This window comes from Trachemys scripta, chromosome 3 (genome assembly GCF_013100865.1).
Source record: "Trachemys scripta elegans isolate TJP31775 chromosome 3, CAS_Tse_1.0, whole genome shotgun sequence".
Lineage (NCBI taxonomy): Eukaryota > Metazoa > Chordata > Testudines > Emydidae > Trachemys > Trachemys scripta.
Window position 1 is genome coordinate 687,335 of NC_048300.1, and position 19,795 is coordinate 707,129.

At 43.4% G+C, this 19,795-nt stretch overlaps 1 protein-coding gene across 1 annotated transcript in view; it reads right to left on the reverse strand.

Moving 5' to 3' along the window:
* PCSK2 (proprotein convertase subtilisin/kexin type 2) overlaps positions 1-19,795 on the reverse strand; it is a 193,860-nt gene that overhangs the window by 40,718 nt on the left and 133,347 nt on the right. Inside the window, exons 6-7 of the mRNA XM_034763893.1 lie at positions 9,112-9,188; positions 1,033-1,121 (exon numbers count right to left, since the gene is read on the reverse strand). Coding sequence (XP_034619784.1) covers positions 1,033-1,121; positions 9,112-9,188 — 166 coding nt within the window. The remainder of the gene's footprint in view (positions 1-1,032; positions 1,122-9,111; positions 9,189-19,795) is intronic.

Below are 19,795 nucleotides of genomic sequence, written 5' to 3' on the forward strand. Positions count from 1 at the left end.
TTATTTAGTAAAGCTCAAAGCAGGCCTGTGGTCTAGGTACAACTTTGGTCTACGATGGTCTAGGTTTATTTAATCCTGCCTCAGTGCTGGGGGGATGAACGACATGTCCTCTTGAGGGACCTTCCAGCCCTAAAATTCGATGATTTCTATGAATTTCCTTGGGTTTTCATAGTCAGGACAGAGTTCTGTACCATTTTGAGTGGCAGATAAAAAATGATACTCCTTGTGAGAGTGCCACTTTGAGCCAATTATAAAATGATAGAACTGTCTTAGCTTAATTGTTTAGTAGAAATTGCTTTGCCATTCCATCGCGGAGATTTTGCTTCTGGGCATGTGCCCGATTTGGGAAGCTTATTGTTTTATGGATCTGGATGTGGTGATCATTCAGATAAAACAACAAAAAGGGAGGCCAGCTAAACCGTCAGAAAATAAATCACTGTGCATGCACTCTAGGAGCCAAACTGTCAGCTGGGGTCAACAACCATCAACATTAATGGCGCTACATTGATTTACACCAGCTGAGTATCTGGCCCCATGCAAACCTAGAGATAAGTTCAGTGTAATGGAGTGGATTTTGCTTTTTCGGAGATGCACAACTGATAGGAAAAAACAATCTGAGGCAGCTCATCTCTGCATCATATTAAGTGCAACTACAAGTATATTTCTTCGGCTGCACATTTAGATTTGTTTCAGATGAGACCTACAACAGTACACAAAAGGAGAAATAAGTTAGCTCATATTGAAATCAGTATGGAAACAGGACTTGAAATGAGAATGAGCAGAAGGAATGCCATTCCCCTCGTTAAATAATTAAGTATATTAACAATATAGGAGAGTGCAGAAAGAGAAGGGGAGGTGCCCCTTGTTAAATGTTTAGCACTTAAAACTTCTGTGACAGAAGTACAAAGTCTGGACCAAATCCTGCCGTCCTTACCGGGGCAAAGCTCCCGTGATCTACAGTGGGTGCCTTACCCAAGGAAAATCTGAGTGAGGAGAACAGGATTGGGGTTTCTCCCTGTATTGGTGTCATACCTGCCACCTTTGAGTTGTATGCCACGCCAACTCCACAGATGTTGTTGTTTGCTGCAGCCGACACTTCCCCTGCACACCTGGTTCCATGACTGCAAAGATGAATAAAGAGAGACCATGTAAATCACTGCTCCTGATCAACATTATTACCCAGTTTGCACACACAGTATTGCACACCATTAGGAGCATGCTGGATCAGGCCATTGGTTAATCAAGATTGGTATCTTTCCTCTTGTCCCAGTTAACACCAGATGCTCCAGAAGAAAGCAAAACTCCATTGCTGCACTTAGCAAACTGCACACTGCTGTATGTGGAGTAATCAGTTTACCCTCTAAAGCCTAAGCGATGTTTATTCTAATATTAGCATGCATAATTATGCTCTATTTAGTTGTAAAGTTATTCAGCCCTTTTTAGAATCCAATTTTTCAAGCAGGCTCTATCTTGTTGCACAGTAGAAATAGCATTGGAAAGAGTAGTCTAATACTACTACTAATACTTAGCACTTCAACAGCGTATAGTAATAGTACTTAGCACATTTATTATTTATTTTGCGTGTTATGGTAGCACCTAAAGGCCCCCCACGGATCAGGGCCCCATTGTGCTAGGCGCTGTACAAACACCCAGCAAACTGACTGCCCCTGACCTGAAGAGCTCACAATCTAAAGAGGCAGCAGATGGATGCAACACACAGAAGGGGAAGCACAGGGAAATAATGTGACAATGCGGGTCAGCAGGTCAAGCAGCAGTCACGACACACCAGCTGCAAAAGCATTGCCAAGTTAGGCAGGGTGCTGTGTGTGTCTCATCCTCCTTTAGTAGCTAGTCCACAGAGAAGATACCAGCCCACTACTGCTGTTAGCTAATAAAGTGATTTTTTAAACTCATGTAGGACAAGTCTGTGCTTTGGCTCTGAAGGCCCCAGGTTCAAAATCAGCCCATTGTGCTTCAATCATATTTTTCATCTTCAAAGTGTTTTACAATCCTTAGCAAATGCTGAAAATATGTGCCAAGTTAGGCTTGGAGGCCTAAGTGGGGAGGAAGGGGGGGTGTCTGGTTTTCCTCTCCAATAAAATAAATACATATTTTTTTACAGTTCACCATGTTTTAGCAGATGGGCTATTTTCTACACCTAAATTATATTACCCTCTATGCATGTATATTGTGGTTATCTCTGTAGTATCCTGGTGGCTCGCAAACATTAGCGTTACCATATTACAAAGGCCACATACTCTAATATGCTCTATACCCTGCGGCAGCTGGATTATTTTGTTTTATTTCTTTTTTTAAATTCAGCCTCTATCTTCTTTCCCTCTCCCTCAAAGTGCAGGTTGAAAAGGCTGGTACAACAGAGGTGTGAGAAATCTTGGGACCATGTATTCTTTTTCCTGTAATATTTCCTAACTTATGTTTTTAGAGACACATCTATTGTAGGAAAATGACTGGTTTCCAAATATCCCACCATCGTGAAAATCTTATGCTTGTTTCAGGACCCTTTTCTGAAGGCTCTTTGGGCAGGGAAAAGACTGAAATATGTTTCTTGTACATCTGCTGGATAAATTTCTTTCAATAACTCAGAAGGTTTTCCTTGACTGTCCTTGTTAAAAGAACTGTGAAAAAGCTACAGCGTGGCTGGGCATTCATTATCTAGTCACCTGTAGGATATAGGGTATGACACTGCTCCCGTCACACAGGGAAGCTGCGATGTTCAAAAACTTTCTAAAAATGCCAGGTCACACCCACCCCCAGATTTCTCCCCTGGTTGTAGGAAGCTCTGCAGATTTCCCCCCCACACACACACGCTTCCTGCACCCATCGCTGCTCAGCTGCAGGAGGAGGGATCACTGTACAGGGAGCTGCTCTACCATCCGTCCAACCCCCGTGCATCCAGACCCCCTCATACCAAGACCCTCCCAATGAGCCCCCTCCCCCTGCACCTGGACCACCCCGACGAGCCACCCGCACCCGGATCCCAACCCTACTGAGCCCCAACCAGCTGCACCTGGATCCCAACCCCACTGATCCCCACTACCCCAGCATCTGGACCCCCCCACTGAGATCCCAGACCCCCTTGCTGATCTCTATCCCCCCCATACTCAGACCCCCCTGCTGAGCCCCAACCACCTTCACCTGGACCCCCTGCAGGGTTCCGTTACTGTTGCACCCAGAACCCCCCAACAAGCCCCTGTGCATCCAGATTCCCCCCGCACCTTTATCCCCCACTGAGCCGCCCGCACCCACACAGAATCCTCTCAACCCACACCTGGATTTCCCCCACACTAAGCCCCTCCACACTTGGATCCTGCCTTGCTGAGCCTGCCTGGCCACACCTGGTGCACCTGGCACAGAGGGGCAGGGCTCTGTGATGTTTCTAGGGCAGGCCCAGTCCTTGCGCTGTGTCAGTGCTGGGTGCAGCCTCACCGCTGAGTCCGTGTCCCAGGAAGGGGGAGCTGCACAGTGATCTCTCACCTCTGTGCAGCCAGTGGCCTGTGTTCCCCAATGCTATGCTGGAGCCTCCACATTTATTTGACAAATGAAATTTGCAGAATTTTATAATATTGTGCGCAAAAATTTATTTTTTGGTGCAGAATTTTTAATTTTTTGGTGCAGAATGCCCTCAGGAGTAGTTAATGCAATAGAAAAGGCTGCTGTATCTGTTTATACAAATCCCCAATTATCCATTATGTTGTTCTCGTTATATTAACTGAAAAAATGAGAGGGAAAACTGCAGGTGTGGCCTTTAATAAATAGAGGTGAAGGGTAATTGTAACTCTGACCAACAAGTTCTTCAGAAGTACTGAATATGTTTGACAAACTAATATCTGGGAGAGGGAACATGGAGAATATAAAGTGTTAATATTTATAGGGCTGTATAAGTAGAAACAAGCTGTCTCATAACTATTTATTTATATTACAGTAGCACTTAAAGGCCCCACCTGAGAAGGAGCCCCATTATATTAGAGCTAGGCAAAAAAAATTGGCCAAAACCACCTTCTTTTTTTTTTTTTTTTTTTTTTTTGTGAAAAATGCAGATTTGGAAACCCAAAACATTTTGCAAATTTATATCAGTTTTGCTGAATGGTTCATGTAAAAAAAAAAAATCCAAAAAAGTTGAAATGTTTTGTCGCAACATTTTTGAAATTAAAGATTCTGATTTTTTGTTTTGCGACAACCTTTTGTTTCAAAATGTCCTTCAAATCTATTTAATTTGTTTGAAAGTGCTGAAAAAGACTCAAAATCAAAATGAAATGTTTCATTTGGTCAAACAAATCATTTATTTCTACCTAAAATGATTTTTTTACGTTTCAAGTCACCAATTTTTTTGAAGGTTTTCATTTTTGGTTTGACCTGAAATGCATCCCCCCCATCCAATATTTTGGAAGTGCCAGCGAATTGAAAAAGCTAATATTTGCACAGCTCCTCTGTATAATACACATAGCAAGAGACCTTCAAGCACTCACCTTCTGAATAGGCAGAGAAAGAGTAGGAAGGGAAATAGAAAGGTGACTTGATCAGCATCAAGCAGTAGGTTAGGGACAGAACTGGGAGCAGAACCCAAGTCCTCCTAATTCCCTGGCAAGTGCCCAACACACAGCACCACAGACACCATCCCTCTGGGTCTTAGTGCAGGGGTGTAACATGGGTGGGCCACGACCCTCCCAATCGACACCCAGGCAAACCCAAATCTAAGCTTGTGTGATACCCCCGCCGCACACACACCCCCTTTCCTGTAACAGCAGCAGCAGATTGCTGCAGGGGCTGGGCAAAGAGACAGAAAGCCTCTGATTCTCTCCCCCAGCTGTTCCAACTCAGTCAGTAACTGCTCCCGCCACCACCCAATAGGGAGGGAAGAGGCACACAACTTAGGAAACACAGATTCCCTGCAAGAGCCTGTATTGGTGGAACCGTGCACTCAGGGAGACAGCAGTCAAGAGCCAGGCAGCTGCAACTATGTGACAGAGAGAAGCAGAGGCTGCTGCTTCTGTGGTGTGGGGTACAGGACATGACACAAGAGGTGATGGGGAATGGGTAGCAGGGATAGGAAAAGGGGTCCAGGATGCTGGAGCCAAAAAGGGGCCCAGCCAAGCTGTCTGGTCATTGCTCATCGACCATAAGTTGGGGCCCTCCCAAATTCCCATTCCTCACTATGCCACTGTTTCAGAGACCACTGTTTATTAGAATTAAGGTGACAGAGATTTTTGGCTGTCTGAAATAGCGTGAGTTAGAAGAGGCACAGTATCTGTGTTTACAAGCAAAGCAGCTGTGCTCATGCGCATGAACACCTCTGCCTGAGTCTTTTAAAAACCTAATGACATTTTGCACATGCAGCTGCCTGCTAACAAAAGCCCCCTGGTTCCTGTTTTTTAAAAGTTCTCCACTTCCTCTTACACAAATCACTTAAACTACTCCCAGAGAAATATTTTCTTTATGTAAAAATGATATTTCACTTTGCAGTTCCTTCTTGCATGCATTGAAGTCATTTACTTTATCATTGACTGCAAGTGGAGCAAAATTGGACCTTTATAGTCCATTCTTTGAAAAGCTAACCCTGTACGACTCTTACACCAGCTAAGGATCTGCCCCTAAAAATTACCAAATGCCACCCATCCGCAACAATGGATGGGGGAAATTGATGGGGCCAGTGGTGAAAGGGGGACTGTCCCAGCGGCAAGGGAGGGACACACTCACCAAGGCACAATAAGTAGCTCCTCCCCCTGAGAGTCTTTGGCACTCATTGGCCAGCTGGGAGACAGGGATGCTCATTGGCTAGCATTCCCCAGTTCCCAGAAGAGGCCATGTGGAGCCTCTTTTGGCTGTTACAGAAGGGAAGGGGTTACTCACTGTCTCCTACCTGCATCTCATGGGTGGGTAGGCTCCATGTCAGGGGCTGCAGCTCCAGTCCCAGCCCCGGAGCAGAGGGAGCCCAGCTGGGGGGCAGGGCGGGGTGGGGAGGGAGGTGGAGAGGATTAAGCAATGAGTAAAGGGGATGAGGGAGAAGAGCGAGCGGAGGGTGGGGCCTTGAGGAAAGAGGCAGAGCAGGGGCGGGACCTCGAGGGAAGAGGCGGAGCAGAGGCGGGACCCTTGGGGGAAGAGGCAGAGCAGGGGACAGGATGTATTCAGTTTTCGCGGGACTGGAGATCAGTTGAGGACCCATGTGCCTGCCACAGGTCGAGGGGAGCAGCTGGGCAGGAGCTGAGACCTCTGCGGGAATAGTTCATTTTGCAGATAGTGGTGAGTCAAAAGAGAGTGTCCTTCCTGGTTAGGATTCAGAACCCCTTCTACAGGAGGTGCAAGGGATGGATTCAGGGTCTGAGGTTGAGAATAGTGAGGGTCCAAGCCTCAGAGGTGGACAGAGATGATGAGGAGCGGGTGAGTGACCCTGGGCCTGCGCCTCACACCCATAATCTGCCAAGAGCTCTTCAGGCATCCTCGGGATGCCGCGGTGGAGTTTGTCAGCAGCCTTCAGGCACTGAAGGAGGGAATTGGCTAACCTCAGCACAGTGGGGCAAAATGGCAACCCAGGTCCCTCCTCCCTCAGACATCCAGCCCAGGGATGTGGGCTGACCTGGCAAAATCATTGGCATCAGTGGCCCATAGGTTGGCAGCCTGCCTGATGAGAGTGGGCCCCTCTCAGATGAGGGGGTAGGACTGTCAAAGGTTTGGGGGGGACTGGTACCCCACAAAGGAATATGGAGCAATTAGGAAGGGTCCCCCCTGTTTCCAGGTGGCATCATTCTGAATGAACAAAGGCAGGAGACATGACAGCTGATGATCCTAGAGCTTATGTGAGATCCACTGTTCACTTGGGAATCATCTGCTTAAAGGGGTTAAAAAAAAGATTTGGAAAGAGGAATTTGTGGATTTATTTATCTTGCTTTTCAGGACAGAGGAAGGGAGCAAAAAGCATGAAAATGAGAAGGACAAACCCTTCAGGCCTAAGGTGCCTCAAACTCTTGAGAACTGGTGCACAGCCTTTCACATTTATGCGAGTATAATTTGTGTGAGGAGCCCCGAGAGGTGTATTTCCTTGTTTAAGTATGAGTGGGGCCCTACCAAATCCACGGTCCATTTTGGTCAATTTCTTGGTCATAGAATTTTAAAAATCATAAGTTTCATGATTTCAGCTATTTAAATCTGAAATTTCCCGGTGTTGTAATTGTAGGGGTCTTGACCCAAAAAGGAGTTGTGGAGGGGGTCACAGTACTGCTATCCTTACTTCTGCGCTGCTGCTGGCGGGGGCGCTGCCTTCAAAGCTGGGCAGCTGGAGAGAGGCAGCTGTTGCCTGGGAATCCAGCTCTGAAGGCAGAGCCACTGCCAGCAGCGGCGCAGAAGGGTGGCATGGTATGGTATTGCCACCCTTACTTCTGCGCTGCTGCTGGCAGGGTGCTGCATTCAGAGCTGGGCGCCCAGCCAACAGCCGCCACTCTCCAGCCGCCCATCTCTGAAGGCAGCACAGAAGTAAGGGTGGCAATACTGCGGCCTCCCTAAAATAGCTTTGCAACCCCCCTGCAACTCCCTTTTGGGTCAGGACCCCCAATTTGAGAATGTTGGTCTCCCCCACAAAATCTGTATAGTATAGGGTAAAAGCACACAAAAGATTTGATTTCATGTTGGGGGGGAGACCAGATTTCATTGTCCATGATGCATATTTCATGGCCATGAAATTGGTAGGGCCCTAAGTATAAGGACTTAATAGTGGGGGCTCATGCTACATATGGCAGCGTGTGGGAGGGGATTAAGAGAATTTAGTCAAAGGACAGCAGAGGAGCCTGATTTACCCTGGGGTAAAATAGACCAGGACCTTTGCTGAAATGTCTGACTCCTTATTGCCCTGCCCAGCTGACATTCACGGAGAGCGGGTTGCCTGTGCCAAAACCTTGGCTTCAACATGACGATATAAAAGCCAATGTGTGCTTTGCATTTAATGATGGGAAATGTTTTCATTCCCAGTGCAGGTACAAAACACCACCATAGGAGGTGCAGGGATCCGCATAGCGCCCTCTCCTGTCATGGGGTAAAGGATGGTTCCAACAGGACAATAGGAAAGGGGGTCCTCAAGGTCCCAGTGCTTCAGGAGCTGCTACAGGGGAGGCAGTAACCATGGAAACGGCTCCTTCTCCAAGTAGACACAGGTGTTATGGAATTTGTTTCTGAACTACCCTAAGAAAACAGACGCTGCTTACTTATGGAATGGATCTTCAGCCGGTTTTCAAATTCCTTATGAAGGCAGGAGGTGCCACTGCTAGGCAGAGAACTTGAAGTCCATTAAAGGCTTTGAGTATATAGTAAGGGCAAAGCTCACCTTGGAAGTAACAGCAGGGAGAGTGGCCGGCCTCTTCTGATGTATTCCAGTGCCAGATTTGCGCATATCTCCCCTGGGTGTGGTACCAAAGAAGGCGAAGAGGGAATACAGGCTGCTCCATCACCTGTCCTACCCCTGAGGCTCATTCGTAAATGACCATATTGACCCCCTGCTGTGTTCAGTGAGATATTTGTTGTTTGATGCTGCAGTAGCCTGAGGTTAGGGACTGTGGCCATGGGGCACTGTGGCAAACTGTGACATCAAGTCTTTATGGGAACTTTACATGTATTTTCAAGTTGTTCTCAAATTCCTTTCCTGACAGATTCCCCCCTGCTCATAAAATCCCAGCCTCCATATTGCTCCCTTTAAAATAACATGAAGGCTGTGGGTGAGACATGATGATGGAGAAAGGAGAACAATAAAAAATTGCTATGAAGCATAAATTTAGACCCGGGTATCCTGACTTCTTCAGTTAACAGACAGAAAATTATATAGTTATCACCTACACAAACATTTCAGGTATGCCTTCGTCTTTCTGGAGTAGCAAACACTTTATATACCATAACTCAGCTGATCAGAGTGTTGGAAGTGGTTCCCAGGAGAACACACTAGATAAAAAAAAATCAATGTGAAAACAGTAATATCTAATCTTCAGACAATAGCGACACAGCAACTTCTGTGCTGAAAACCACATCGTTTAGTGGAGAGACAGACACTGAAACTATCAGCAGAGCCTTATGATTTCCTAATACCTGTAATGACTGCTGACTGAGCTCTATTACCTGTTAAACCAGTCATCTGTGTAGCGGGGATATGGGTAGGGATCGTTACTGCTGAAGTCATAGCTGGCTTTGGCATTCTGGAAAACACAAATATTTCAATGAGTCTGCATGAAAACAGGCCAACAAAGCAAAACAGAATGCAGAATGAGGGAACTTGTAAAATGTTAATAAACTCCCCTTTTTGTTCTGTTTTATCCGAGTGTCGTCTAATATATCTGGTATGCTGGACATAACACATCTCAGCTATTATTAGTTACCACATTAAATGTGTGAGATGAACTTTCCTCAAAGGAGTATTCAAGCAGCATGGGCTGGTGTTTAGTACTATTCCGACTTCTGTCTCTGGGCAAGTCATGTCACGTCTTTCTGCCTCAGTTCCCCCCAAATGGGGATAATAACATTTACCCACCTTTTACAGTGCTTTGAGATATTTGTATTTCAACTGTTGGGCATTAATTATTAATTATTATTATTGTTGTTGTTGTTGTTTGTTGTTTGTATTAGAGTGGTGCCCAGAGGCCCCACCTGAGGGGGAGGGCTCATTGTGCTAAGCAGTGTACAAAAAATATTAAGAGACAGACCCGAGCCTGAAGAATTTACATCTAAATGGACAAGGCAGACAAAGGGTGGAGGGGAAACAGAGGCCCAGATCAGTAAAGTGCTCAAGGACACACAGCATGTCAATGGCAGAACCAGGAAATGTCCATAAGTGGAATTTTTCTTTAGGAGGAGAGGTAGATTCAAGCTAAAAACTCAGCTTAGTTTTTACATAAGAACGGCAATACTGGGTCAGACCAAAGGTCCATCTAGCTAGTATCCTGTCTTCTGACAGTGGCCAAAGCCAGGTGTCTCAGAGGGAATGAACAGAACAGGTAATCATCAAGTGATCCATCCCATGTTGCCCATTCCCAGCTTCTGGCAAACAGAGGCTAGGGACACCAACCCTGCCCATCCTGGCTAATAGCCATTGATGGACCTATCCTCCATGAATTTATCTAGTTCTTTTTTGAACCCTTGGTCTTCACAACATCCTCTGGCAAGGAGTTCCACAGGTTGACTGTGCATTGTGTGAAGAAATATTTCCTTTTATTTTTTTTAAACCTGCTGCCTATTAATTTCATTTGGTGACCCCTGATTCTTGTGTTATGAAAAGAAGTAAATAACACTTCCTTATTTATTTTCTCCACACCAGTCATGATTAGTCATTTCTTTTCCAAGCTGAAAAGTCCCAGTCTTATTAATCTTTCCTCATATGGCAGCCATTCCATACCCCTAATAATTTTTGTTCCCCTTTTCTGAACTTTTTCCAATTCCAATAAATCTTTTTTGAGATGGGGTGACCACATCCACACACAGTATTCAAGATGTGGGCGTACCATGGATTTATATAGAGGCAATATGATATTTTCTGTCCTATTATCTATCCCTTTCTTAATGATTCCCAATATTTTGTTTGCTTTTTAAACTGCTGCTGCACATTGAGTGGATGTTTTCAGAGAACTAGCGACAATGACTCCAAAATATCTTTCTTGAGTTGTGGCAGCTAATTTAGACCCCATCATTTTATATGTATAGTTGGGATTATGTTTTCCAATGTGCATTACTTTGCATTTATCAACATTGAATTTCATCTGCCATTTTGTTACCCAGTCACCCAAGAGGTTTGTGAGATCCTTTTGTAGCTCTTCACAGTCTGCTTGGGACTTAACTATCTTGAGTAGTTTTGTATCGTCTGAAAATTTTGCCACCTCAGTGTTTACCCCTTTTTCCAGATCATTTATGAATATGTTGAATAGCACTGGTCCCAGCACAGACCCCTGGGGGACACCACTATTTACCTCTCTCCATTCTGAAAACTGACCATTTATTCCTACCCTTCGTTTCCTATCTTTTAACCAGTTATGAGTCCATGAGAGGACCTTCCCTCTTATCCCATGACAGCTTATTTTGCTTAAGAGCCTTTGGTGAAGGACCTTGTCAAAGGCTTTCTGAAAATCTAAGTACACTATATCCACTGAATTCCCCTTGTCCACATGCTTGTTGACCCCCTCAAAGAATTCTAGTAGATTCGTGAGGCATGATTTGCCCTTACAAAAACCATGTTGACTCTTCCCCAACAAATTATGAGTCTGACAATTTTGTTCTTTACTATAGTTTCAACCAGTTTGCCCGGTACTGAAGTCAGGCTTACTGACCTGTAATTGCCAGGATCACTTCTGGAGCCCTTTTTACAATTGGCATCACATTAGCTATCCTCCCATCATTGGGTACAGAAGCTGATTTAAATTATTAGGTTACACAGTACACTGCAATTTCACATCTGAGTTCCTTCAGAACTCTTGGGTAAATACCATCTGGTCCCGGTAACTTATTACTGTTTAGTTCATCAATTTGTTCCAAAACCTCCTCTAATGACACAATCTATGACAGTTTCTCAGATTTGTCACCCAAAAAGAATGGCTCAGGTGTGGAAATTTCCCTCACATCCTCAGTTGGGAAGACTGATGCAAAGAATTTATTTAGTGTCTCTGCAATGGCCTTATCGTCCTTGAGTGCTCCTTTAGCATCTCAATCATCCAGTGGCCCCACTAGTTGTTTAGCAGGCTTCCTGCCTCTGATGTACTTAAACAATTTTTTGCTATTACTTTTTGAGTCTTTGGCTAGCTGGTCTTCAAATTATTTTTGGCCTTCCTAATTATATTTTTACACTTCACTTGCCAGAGTTTATGCTCCTTTCTATTTTCCTCACTAGGATTTAATTTCCACTTTTTAAAGGATGCCTCTTTGTCTCTCACTGCTTCTTTTACTTTGTTGTTTAGCCACGGTGGCACTTTTTTTTGTTCTCTTTGTTTTTTAATTTAATTGTGAAAGAAGCTTTTCACGACTGTGAGAACTTCAGGGGCTACTGCCAGCAATTTTGCAGCAAAAGCCAGACCATAGGAATTCAAAACAGTATGTTGGTGAAGTGTCTAAATGACAGAGAGAAAATGTATTGCCAATTCAAACACCCCATCTTAAAGTATCAGGATGAAATCCTGGCTCTGTTGAAGTCAGTGGGAGCTTTACCATTGACCCTCCCTGTTGCTGTATAATACACCGAAGAGAAGTGAACGAGTCAACAGAAAAAGATCAGGTCCTTTCATGTATTAACACGTACTGTGTCCACTTATAGTAAGACCAGCTGGACAGCTAACTGGGCATGGTAAAGTCAGAATGAAAATCCTGGCTGTCTACGGATAATTTGATTAGGAGTTAAAGTACACTCTGTACCAATTTCTAGGTTTGTTTCCTCTAGAGAGAAATGCACTTGAATCAGGAATTAAAGAAGTTTCTAATGCTATCGCCATGGATTCTGCATGGTATGGATTTTAGGCAGACTAGAGGTAACTAATTTTAATTCAAATCTCATTCTCCTAGCCAGTAATGTGAGTATGTGCACACTCAAAACCTAATTTGATGAGTTCTGGGCTTTGCCAGTTCCTCATTTGGTGCAGAATTTCTGACCCTTTTCCCATAAAATTCTCACTTTAGTGAAAATTGCTATTTCAATCTTGGTGTGGGTAGATTCAATCCACTCCCCACCTGCTAAACCCAAAGGAAATTACATGTGGCTAATTTGTCAGGAAGGAATTAGACATGCAGACACCCTTTGTATACTCATCAGCTGCTCTTGGTGTCGGTATCAGACAGTTTGTCCAAAGAAAGAAGGGATGGAAGGTCCTTCAGGATATATAATTATATCACTATATATTCAAAATAGGGATGGGCAAATTGCTTCAGAAAACAATCCAACCCACCCTACAGACTGTAGCTCTCCTCTATGTTCAATCAAACAAAGCATCAATTTCAGAAAAAAAATTCCTTTTAAAGAAAGACACCTTTCAAAATTCCCTGTCTCTGATCTACCTTATTTTGGGTTACCCACTAGAGTACTGCATTCACAGAAGCAGAGTATTTTCTAAGAAACCGTCAGCATAGTCCACAAAGAGCAGAATTAGGAAGACTAAGAAAATAACTACAGATTCAAGTATTTAGTTCCCTCTTCCTTTTCTTCAGGCCCTTTCTTGAAAACAGCAAGCCTTCCGCAGCCTTTAAGAAATAAAATCCTTCTGACACTGTACAAAGTACTTTATATTAGAGCTGGTCAGAAAATAGGATTTATTTTCATGGAATGTTTTGACTTTTTGATGAAAACTCAAAAATCAAAATATTTTGTCGAAAAACCTATGCTGCTTCAGAGCCTCATGGGAGCTGTAGTTTGCGTGCCTTTCAGTTTCGGCTACGTACTTTAGTTTTCATCCAAGAACTGAAAACTTCCATTTTGGGGAGTACAGTTTTTTGATTAAAAAACAAGCCAGAGAAAGCAGACACTTTCCCCTTAAAAGTTCATTTAATCAAAAACCCAATTTTCCTATCAAAAAACGGTTTTGGCAGAAAATATTTGATGAGCCCAACTTGATATTATTATAAACAGTAGACTCAAAAATGTATCCATTGTTATTGCATGGAGAGACTACTTGTCCTGTATTTTAAAGGCCATCTCTAGCTTGGTTCCTAACATCCTGCAACCCTTATGCTAATAAGATGCTACCACATAACATTTGATCAGAAAGTAACACGCTATCAAGCAATAAATCACACAAAAGTTCATATACAAAGATATGATTTTGGCCCACGAATAAAAACAAAAAAAAATAAATTAAATAAAAGCTTTGACTTGCATTTTTCATACAGTTGCCCTGTATTTTCTTGTGGCAAACCCTTCTATTGTATAACAGTTATTCTGTTACATATGGAAAATACTAAACCAATTATTTCATATGCTGTTTAGCAATGATTGGGTATCTTGAATAATAATGAACACTTCCTGATATTTTACATAGTTTTATAGGCCTCTAAAGAGCAATGCACAAGCAGCTATGTTTTCCTATTTAATTCAAGAATTTTTCCTACACTTATATGACAGTCCAAGAGGCAAACGTTAAAAGATATGCCTCTCATTAGTAGTAGACTAAATTCATCTATGGTATTTGAATAAGGATGACTTTGGTCCACAGTTTTTTGGGCTTTAAAAATATATATAAAGATTTTTTAACATAATGTTCAGTTCTTTGCTCCCTTATATGGGTACAATCCCCTATGGAACTGGTCCTGTAACTTCCGGTGTTCTCTCTTGACTCCTATACTGACCAAAAGACAAAGAAACACTAAGCCTAAATGATGGTGTGTAATGTCTTTGACAAATTGCTTGTGAGTACTGTTCAAAGCTGTACAGTGGAAATAAATAATTCAGTTGTTGTACATAAGATCTTAAGTACAGAGGATAAATTCTTCATGAGATGGAAAAGCAAACAGTGTATTCTTTGCTTAGGGGAATATAACTGAGGGCAAAATGCCTCACTGAAAAACACACAAACAATGGCACCAAAACAGTGTTGATATGGGGAAGGCGTCCCCTATTTGCCAGCTGAAACATTTGCCTTGCGTTTGTTTCAAGACTATTCAAAAAATCCCCCTGGGTTCTTGCTGCAAACAGTTCTGGCATGAAAATTTCTCAGAGCCCTGGTAACCTTTTATTTACATGTTAAAAGGCATCTATAAATAGATGCATAGGAAATATGCTAATTAGGTATACAGTTCATTTTATATATAGTAGTTAATTTGTACAGGTGAACATTATAAACACCATTTATTTTGGTCCAGCACTGTTATTTGCAATTAGGTGTACAGGTATCCGCAAATGGACACCAGGTTGTCAGCCTGTCTGGGGTGCAGTACAATTTGGTGTTAGCTCTGGGCCATTGCTCTTTGTCCTTGTTCTGTGTGTATCGAATATTGACTTGAACCCAGTGATCCTTGATTGAGACTGTCAAAATCAGGCTAGGATTGTCCCATATCTTTAATTTCTTGTATTTTCTTTTGTCAGAACATGATCACATGACTTTATGTGAGCAACACAATTTCTTTTAAAAGACTATTCCTCTTTGGAACAAACATAGCTCTTTGTTTTCATGTATATGGGACAGAAGGCAGTCAGATGCTACAGGGATGGGTGACTATATAGAGACCTAGCTAGATATATAGCATGGACCCCTGGGCAGGCCTGGACGTGTGTAGAAACTGAGTTATCCCCTCTGTCACCCACAGAGATTGTGGCTATTTTATTTCATTTTGTTGGTGGTTTCTAGTGTGGAGAATGAGGGAGGTCTGTGTATTATTTTTTATAACCTTAGTTTACCTGTATGATATTTTCCTGCCTGATGATATTTTCCTGATAGAATAGCATTAAATCAGAGGAGGCTGATGCGGGGGAAGCAAACATGAAATGAAACAATGGCAGATAAGTCTCCTTAGGGAACAGAGCGGGAAGCTATGGACCGGGCAATGTCTCTGCTAGGCTTCAGCCAGGCTGGCCAAGTTTACTTTTCCCAGGCATCAGCCTAAGATCAAAGGGGATACTAAAGCCTCAAAGGTGTCAGCTTAAGGAAGAAGGCGGCTGTAGTGGGTTGTCAGCAGGTGCCTTGGTGGGGAAAGATTGACAAAGACACAGTGACGGGAGACTCAAACTGTAGCAAGCATGGAGGTAACTGGGGTCAAGGGAACATACAAAAGCATTCAAGGAAAGATTCTGGTGTCGGTGAGTCCCATGCATACAGGCCTTTCTTGTATTAACCCTTTGCTCTGCGTGCTACGGACCTCTGTGTGAACAAATAATGCTTTGTTTTGAAGAAGTTGGTTTTGAATCATTTTAATCAGCTGCTGTCACAGGCTCATGGAGGTAAAGGCCTCACAGGTGTCAAACCCAGTTGGATCTGTTGGGTTAACATGGTTGGGAAACAGGGGGACTGCAGCCCAGAGATGCGGCTTAAGAGTGGTAGGAGTGTGTAGTCCCCCTTCTCCCCAGAAAGGGATGAAGCTGGCAAAGCCTATCCCCAACAGATGGGCTGCCAGAACTCGTTTAAATGAGGCAATAATTATACCTAGCTATTGTATAGTTCTTTTCTTCAGTGGGTATCATTACATTCATTTTACAGACGGGGAAACACACAGAGAGTGAAGTGACTTGTACCAGGTCACCCTGGCAGGCCAGTGGCAGAGCCAGGAATAGAACCCAGGTCTCCTGCAGTATGCACCAGGTCATGTGCCTCACCTACATAAATCTCTTTCTCTTTCTTCCCCCACCCCTAATTACAGAAAGCACCATCACAATTGATACTAATTGGCACCCTCACTAGCAGCCTCAATGAATAAGGTCTAAGACTGAGTAGGCCAGGGGAGTAAATCCCCTTCTTCTCGCTAGGGATGGCCCCCCTGATAAATGTGAGGTATCTTGGCAGGGAGATGCCAATCTTTCATGGAAACAACAAGGAGTCCAGTGGCACGTTAAAGACTAACAGATTTATTTGGTTTCAGAGTAACAGCCGTGTTAGTCTGTATCCGCAAAAAGAAGAACAGGAGTACTTGTGGCACCTTAGAGACTAACAAATTTATTAGAGCATAAGCTTTCGTGGACTACAGCCCACTTCTTCGGATGCATATGCATCCGAAGAAATAGGCTGTAGTCCACGAAAGCTTATGCTCTAATAAATTTGTTAGTCTCTAAGGTGCCACAAGTACTCCTGTTCTTCTTTTTGCAGATTTATTTGGGCATAAGCTTTCGTGGGTAAAAAAATCTCACTTCTTCAAATGCATGGAGTGAAAATTACAGCTGCAGGCATTATATAATGACACATGAAGAGAAGGGAGATACCTCACAAGTGGAGAACCAGTGTTGACTCCCTTCTCTTCATGTGTCATTATATAATGCCTGCTTCTGTAATTTTCACTCCATGCATCTGAAGAAGTAAGGTTTTTTACCCATGAAAGCTTATGCCCAAATAAATCTGTTAGTCTTTAAGGTGCCACCTTGTTGTTTTTGTGGATACAGACTAACACGGCTACCTCCTGATACTTGAATCTTTCATGGGTTCATACCACATCATTCTGTGGATAAAATGAGGACTTTGCTTTTCAGTTCTATCTAGTATCTTCCATGAGAACAACATTTACTAACACAACGTTCAAAAAGAAAGGGAATTCCCTGCACCGACTCCAGAAAGCAAGAGGGAAAGATGAAATCCTGTGAACGCAGGGGAAAAAAAAAATCTATTCACTCACTAACATGCTCCTTGTGGTGTCGGGCGCCTAGTTTCATAGGTTTTAAGCCCAGAAGGGACTCATTAGATCTTCTAGTCTGGCCCCCTGTATATCCCAGGCTATAGAATTGTATTCATTTATTCATGTATGGAGCCCGATAACTTGTATACAAAATTCCCATCACAGTTAATGTAAGTTCCCTGTGTTCATCTCCAGCACATTAAGAAACAAACAACCCCTAACTATTTGCAGCATACTACAGGTTTGTACACACAAGTGATTTAGTTTGGGCTGAAATGTGACTGATGGAATACTGCTGGCCCAGCACAGTCTGAGTTTTCAGACACTGCCGACAGCCAGAACACATCAATAAAGTGACAAGTCATCTTCCAAAATTCCTTGCCTGTGAATACAATAGTTTGCTTCTAGCAATATAAGAAGCCCCTATACTTATTAGTTATAGGTACATCATAAAAGGAGAAGATTCTCAATTAGATAAAACCAGCCAGACTTCTAATACTGAAAGGGTAGAAATCCAATCCTGCTCTCTTTGAAAGGAGCCAGATTATAATAGATTGGAAAGGCATTTGAAAAGAATAGGATATGCTGGCCCTTGGTTAGCACCCAAGCTCACAGACCTACTGATTCTTCTCTACTGCTGATCCAGCTATTCAGTGTTGCCTCAGGGATTCTACTTCTCCTCCCAGGGTGATGATATATTGCATACTGCCTGTTCTCAGAGCTCACTAATTACTGACGGTACAGTACAAGGTGCAACCATGATTTCAGAATGCAAAGCAGCAGTCTGCAAAGCTTCCAACTGGAACAGCTGCTCTAAGAATTAAGCAGTTTAAAATAAAATAAAACATTGGACAAGATTAGTGGAGTAGGACTCCGGCTTGCCACATGTGTTTTGCACAGACATCCACAGATGTAAGCAGGGTCTGAATGAGCTCTCCCCTGACCTCTGGTGATGAGCTGGGGGAAAAGACTTCAGGGACTGACTTTGTTTGCACAGACACACACAGTAGGTGTGACACCTACTCTGCCTAGGTGCACAGCATGATGGAGCTGTTTTGCCCAAATGCTCACTTTTGGCTGGTGTCGGATTGCAAGTCACTTTGATGTTGGGTGCTGGGGTGATGAAAGGTTGTTGTCCTTGTTGTGTGAGTGGGGGCAGCAGAACTATGCTTGGCATGCCCTGATTGTGGACAGTCACTCTCAAGGAAACTGCACTCTCTAAGCAAGGCGTAAGGAGGCCAAGGGCGAGTGGAGAGGAGAGTGGGTGGGGACAGGTGCTTGTACCTGGTGGTGTGGTCTCTGCCCAAACAGTCCTAGACATCATTTGACCCTTTCCCTCTCCACTGTTTAATAACAGAGCTGATTAGACTCAACTGGGCGTCTTTTGTTTTGTTATGGATCCACCAGAGCTGAAATTACTGATAGCCCGGTCTAAGGGTGAAGCCTTAGGCCAGCATGTGGGACATGCTTGCGAATCATGCTTGTAGCATTTCCCCCAAATTAATGCCAAGTTCTTTCCCCCTTTTTATTAAAAGTTTTCTTCTTTATACTCAGACTGAGTACTTATGAGAGGGGAAGTATTGCCTCTTAGAGGTGCCCGGAGTGGTGTGTAATTTTCCCAGGTTACTGGGTGGGGGCTTGAGCTGCTTCTGTGTTCTATTGTTAAAAGAACTCTTAGATATTGAACTCGGCCCTTGTCACTGCCAATTCCACTTGACAGAAGGGTTACACAAACAATATCACATTTCTCTTCATTCTTGTGTTCTTGCAAACCAAATTTGGAGTGGAGACATGGATTTCCTTAGTTAGGAAATGCATTTGTTGTCTGCAGCAGAGCTGGTCAGAATGTTTTTCCATTGGGAACACCAGTTAATTGAAATTGGAACGATGAGTTGAGATAGTTTGAACCTACCTGGTTCCTTGGCTTGCCTGACTGGTTTTTCAACACCCACCTGGCAGTCTGATGGGGAGCCAAGAGTCTGGAAGCCCTGGATTCCAAGAATCTAAGCTCCCAAATCCTTGGCTCCTTTGCAGCTTAGGTGGCTACTGTGGAACGGGGCTCCCCAGGCTTCCTGGCTGGCTGATGGGGAACCAGGAGCCTGAAAGCTGTGGGAGCTGTGCCTCACAAGCTCTGAGACTCAAAATCCTCCATGAAATGGAATTCTCTTTCTGCACAGAGCTTTAGTCCGCAGTCACAAAGACAGCTTAGTTTAACTGGAGCGGATAACAACATTCTGGATAACATCATAGTAATAGGAATTTGAGAGATAGCCTCAAGACAGTTCTTGCATTAATTTCCTCAAATCAAACAAGTCTGTATTAGGTTAGAAACCTATCTGAGGAATTAGGTAGCAAGTGGGATAAACTGTATAAAAACAAATCACTGACTTTCTATGATTTTGTATCAGGATGCTGATCTTATTTGCTCTGGCCTATGTCCTATAGTGCTTTGACTCTTCTGTATTTTCTTGTCTTGTATAGGTAAGAAAACAACTTGTACTGTCAACATTTCTGTTTATCTTTGTTA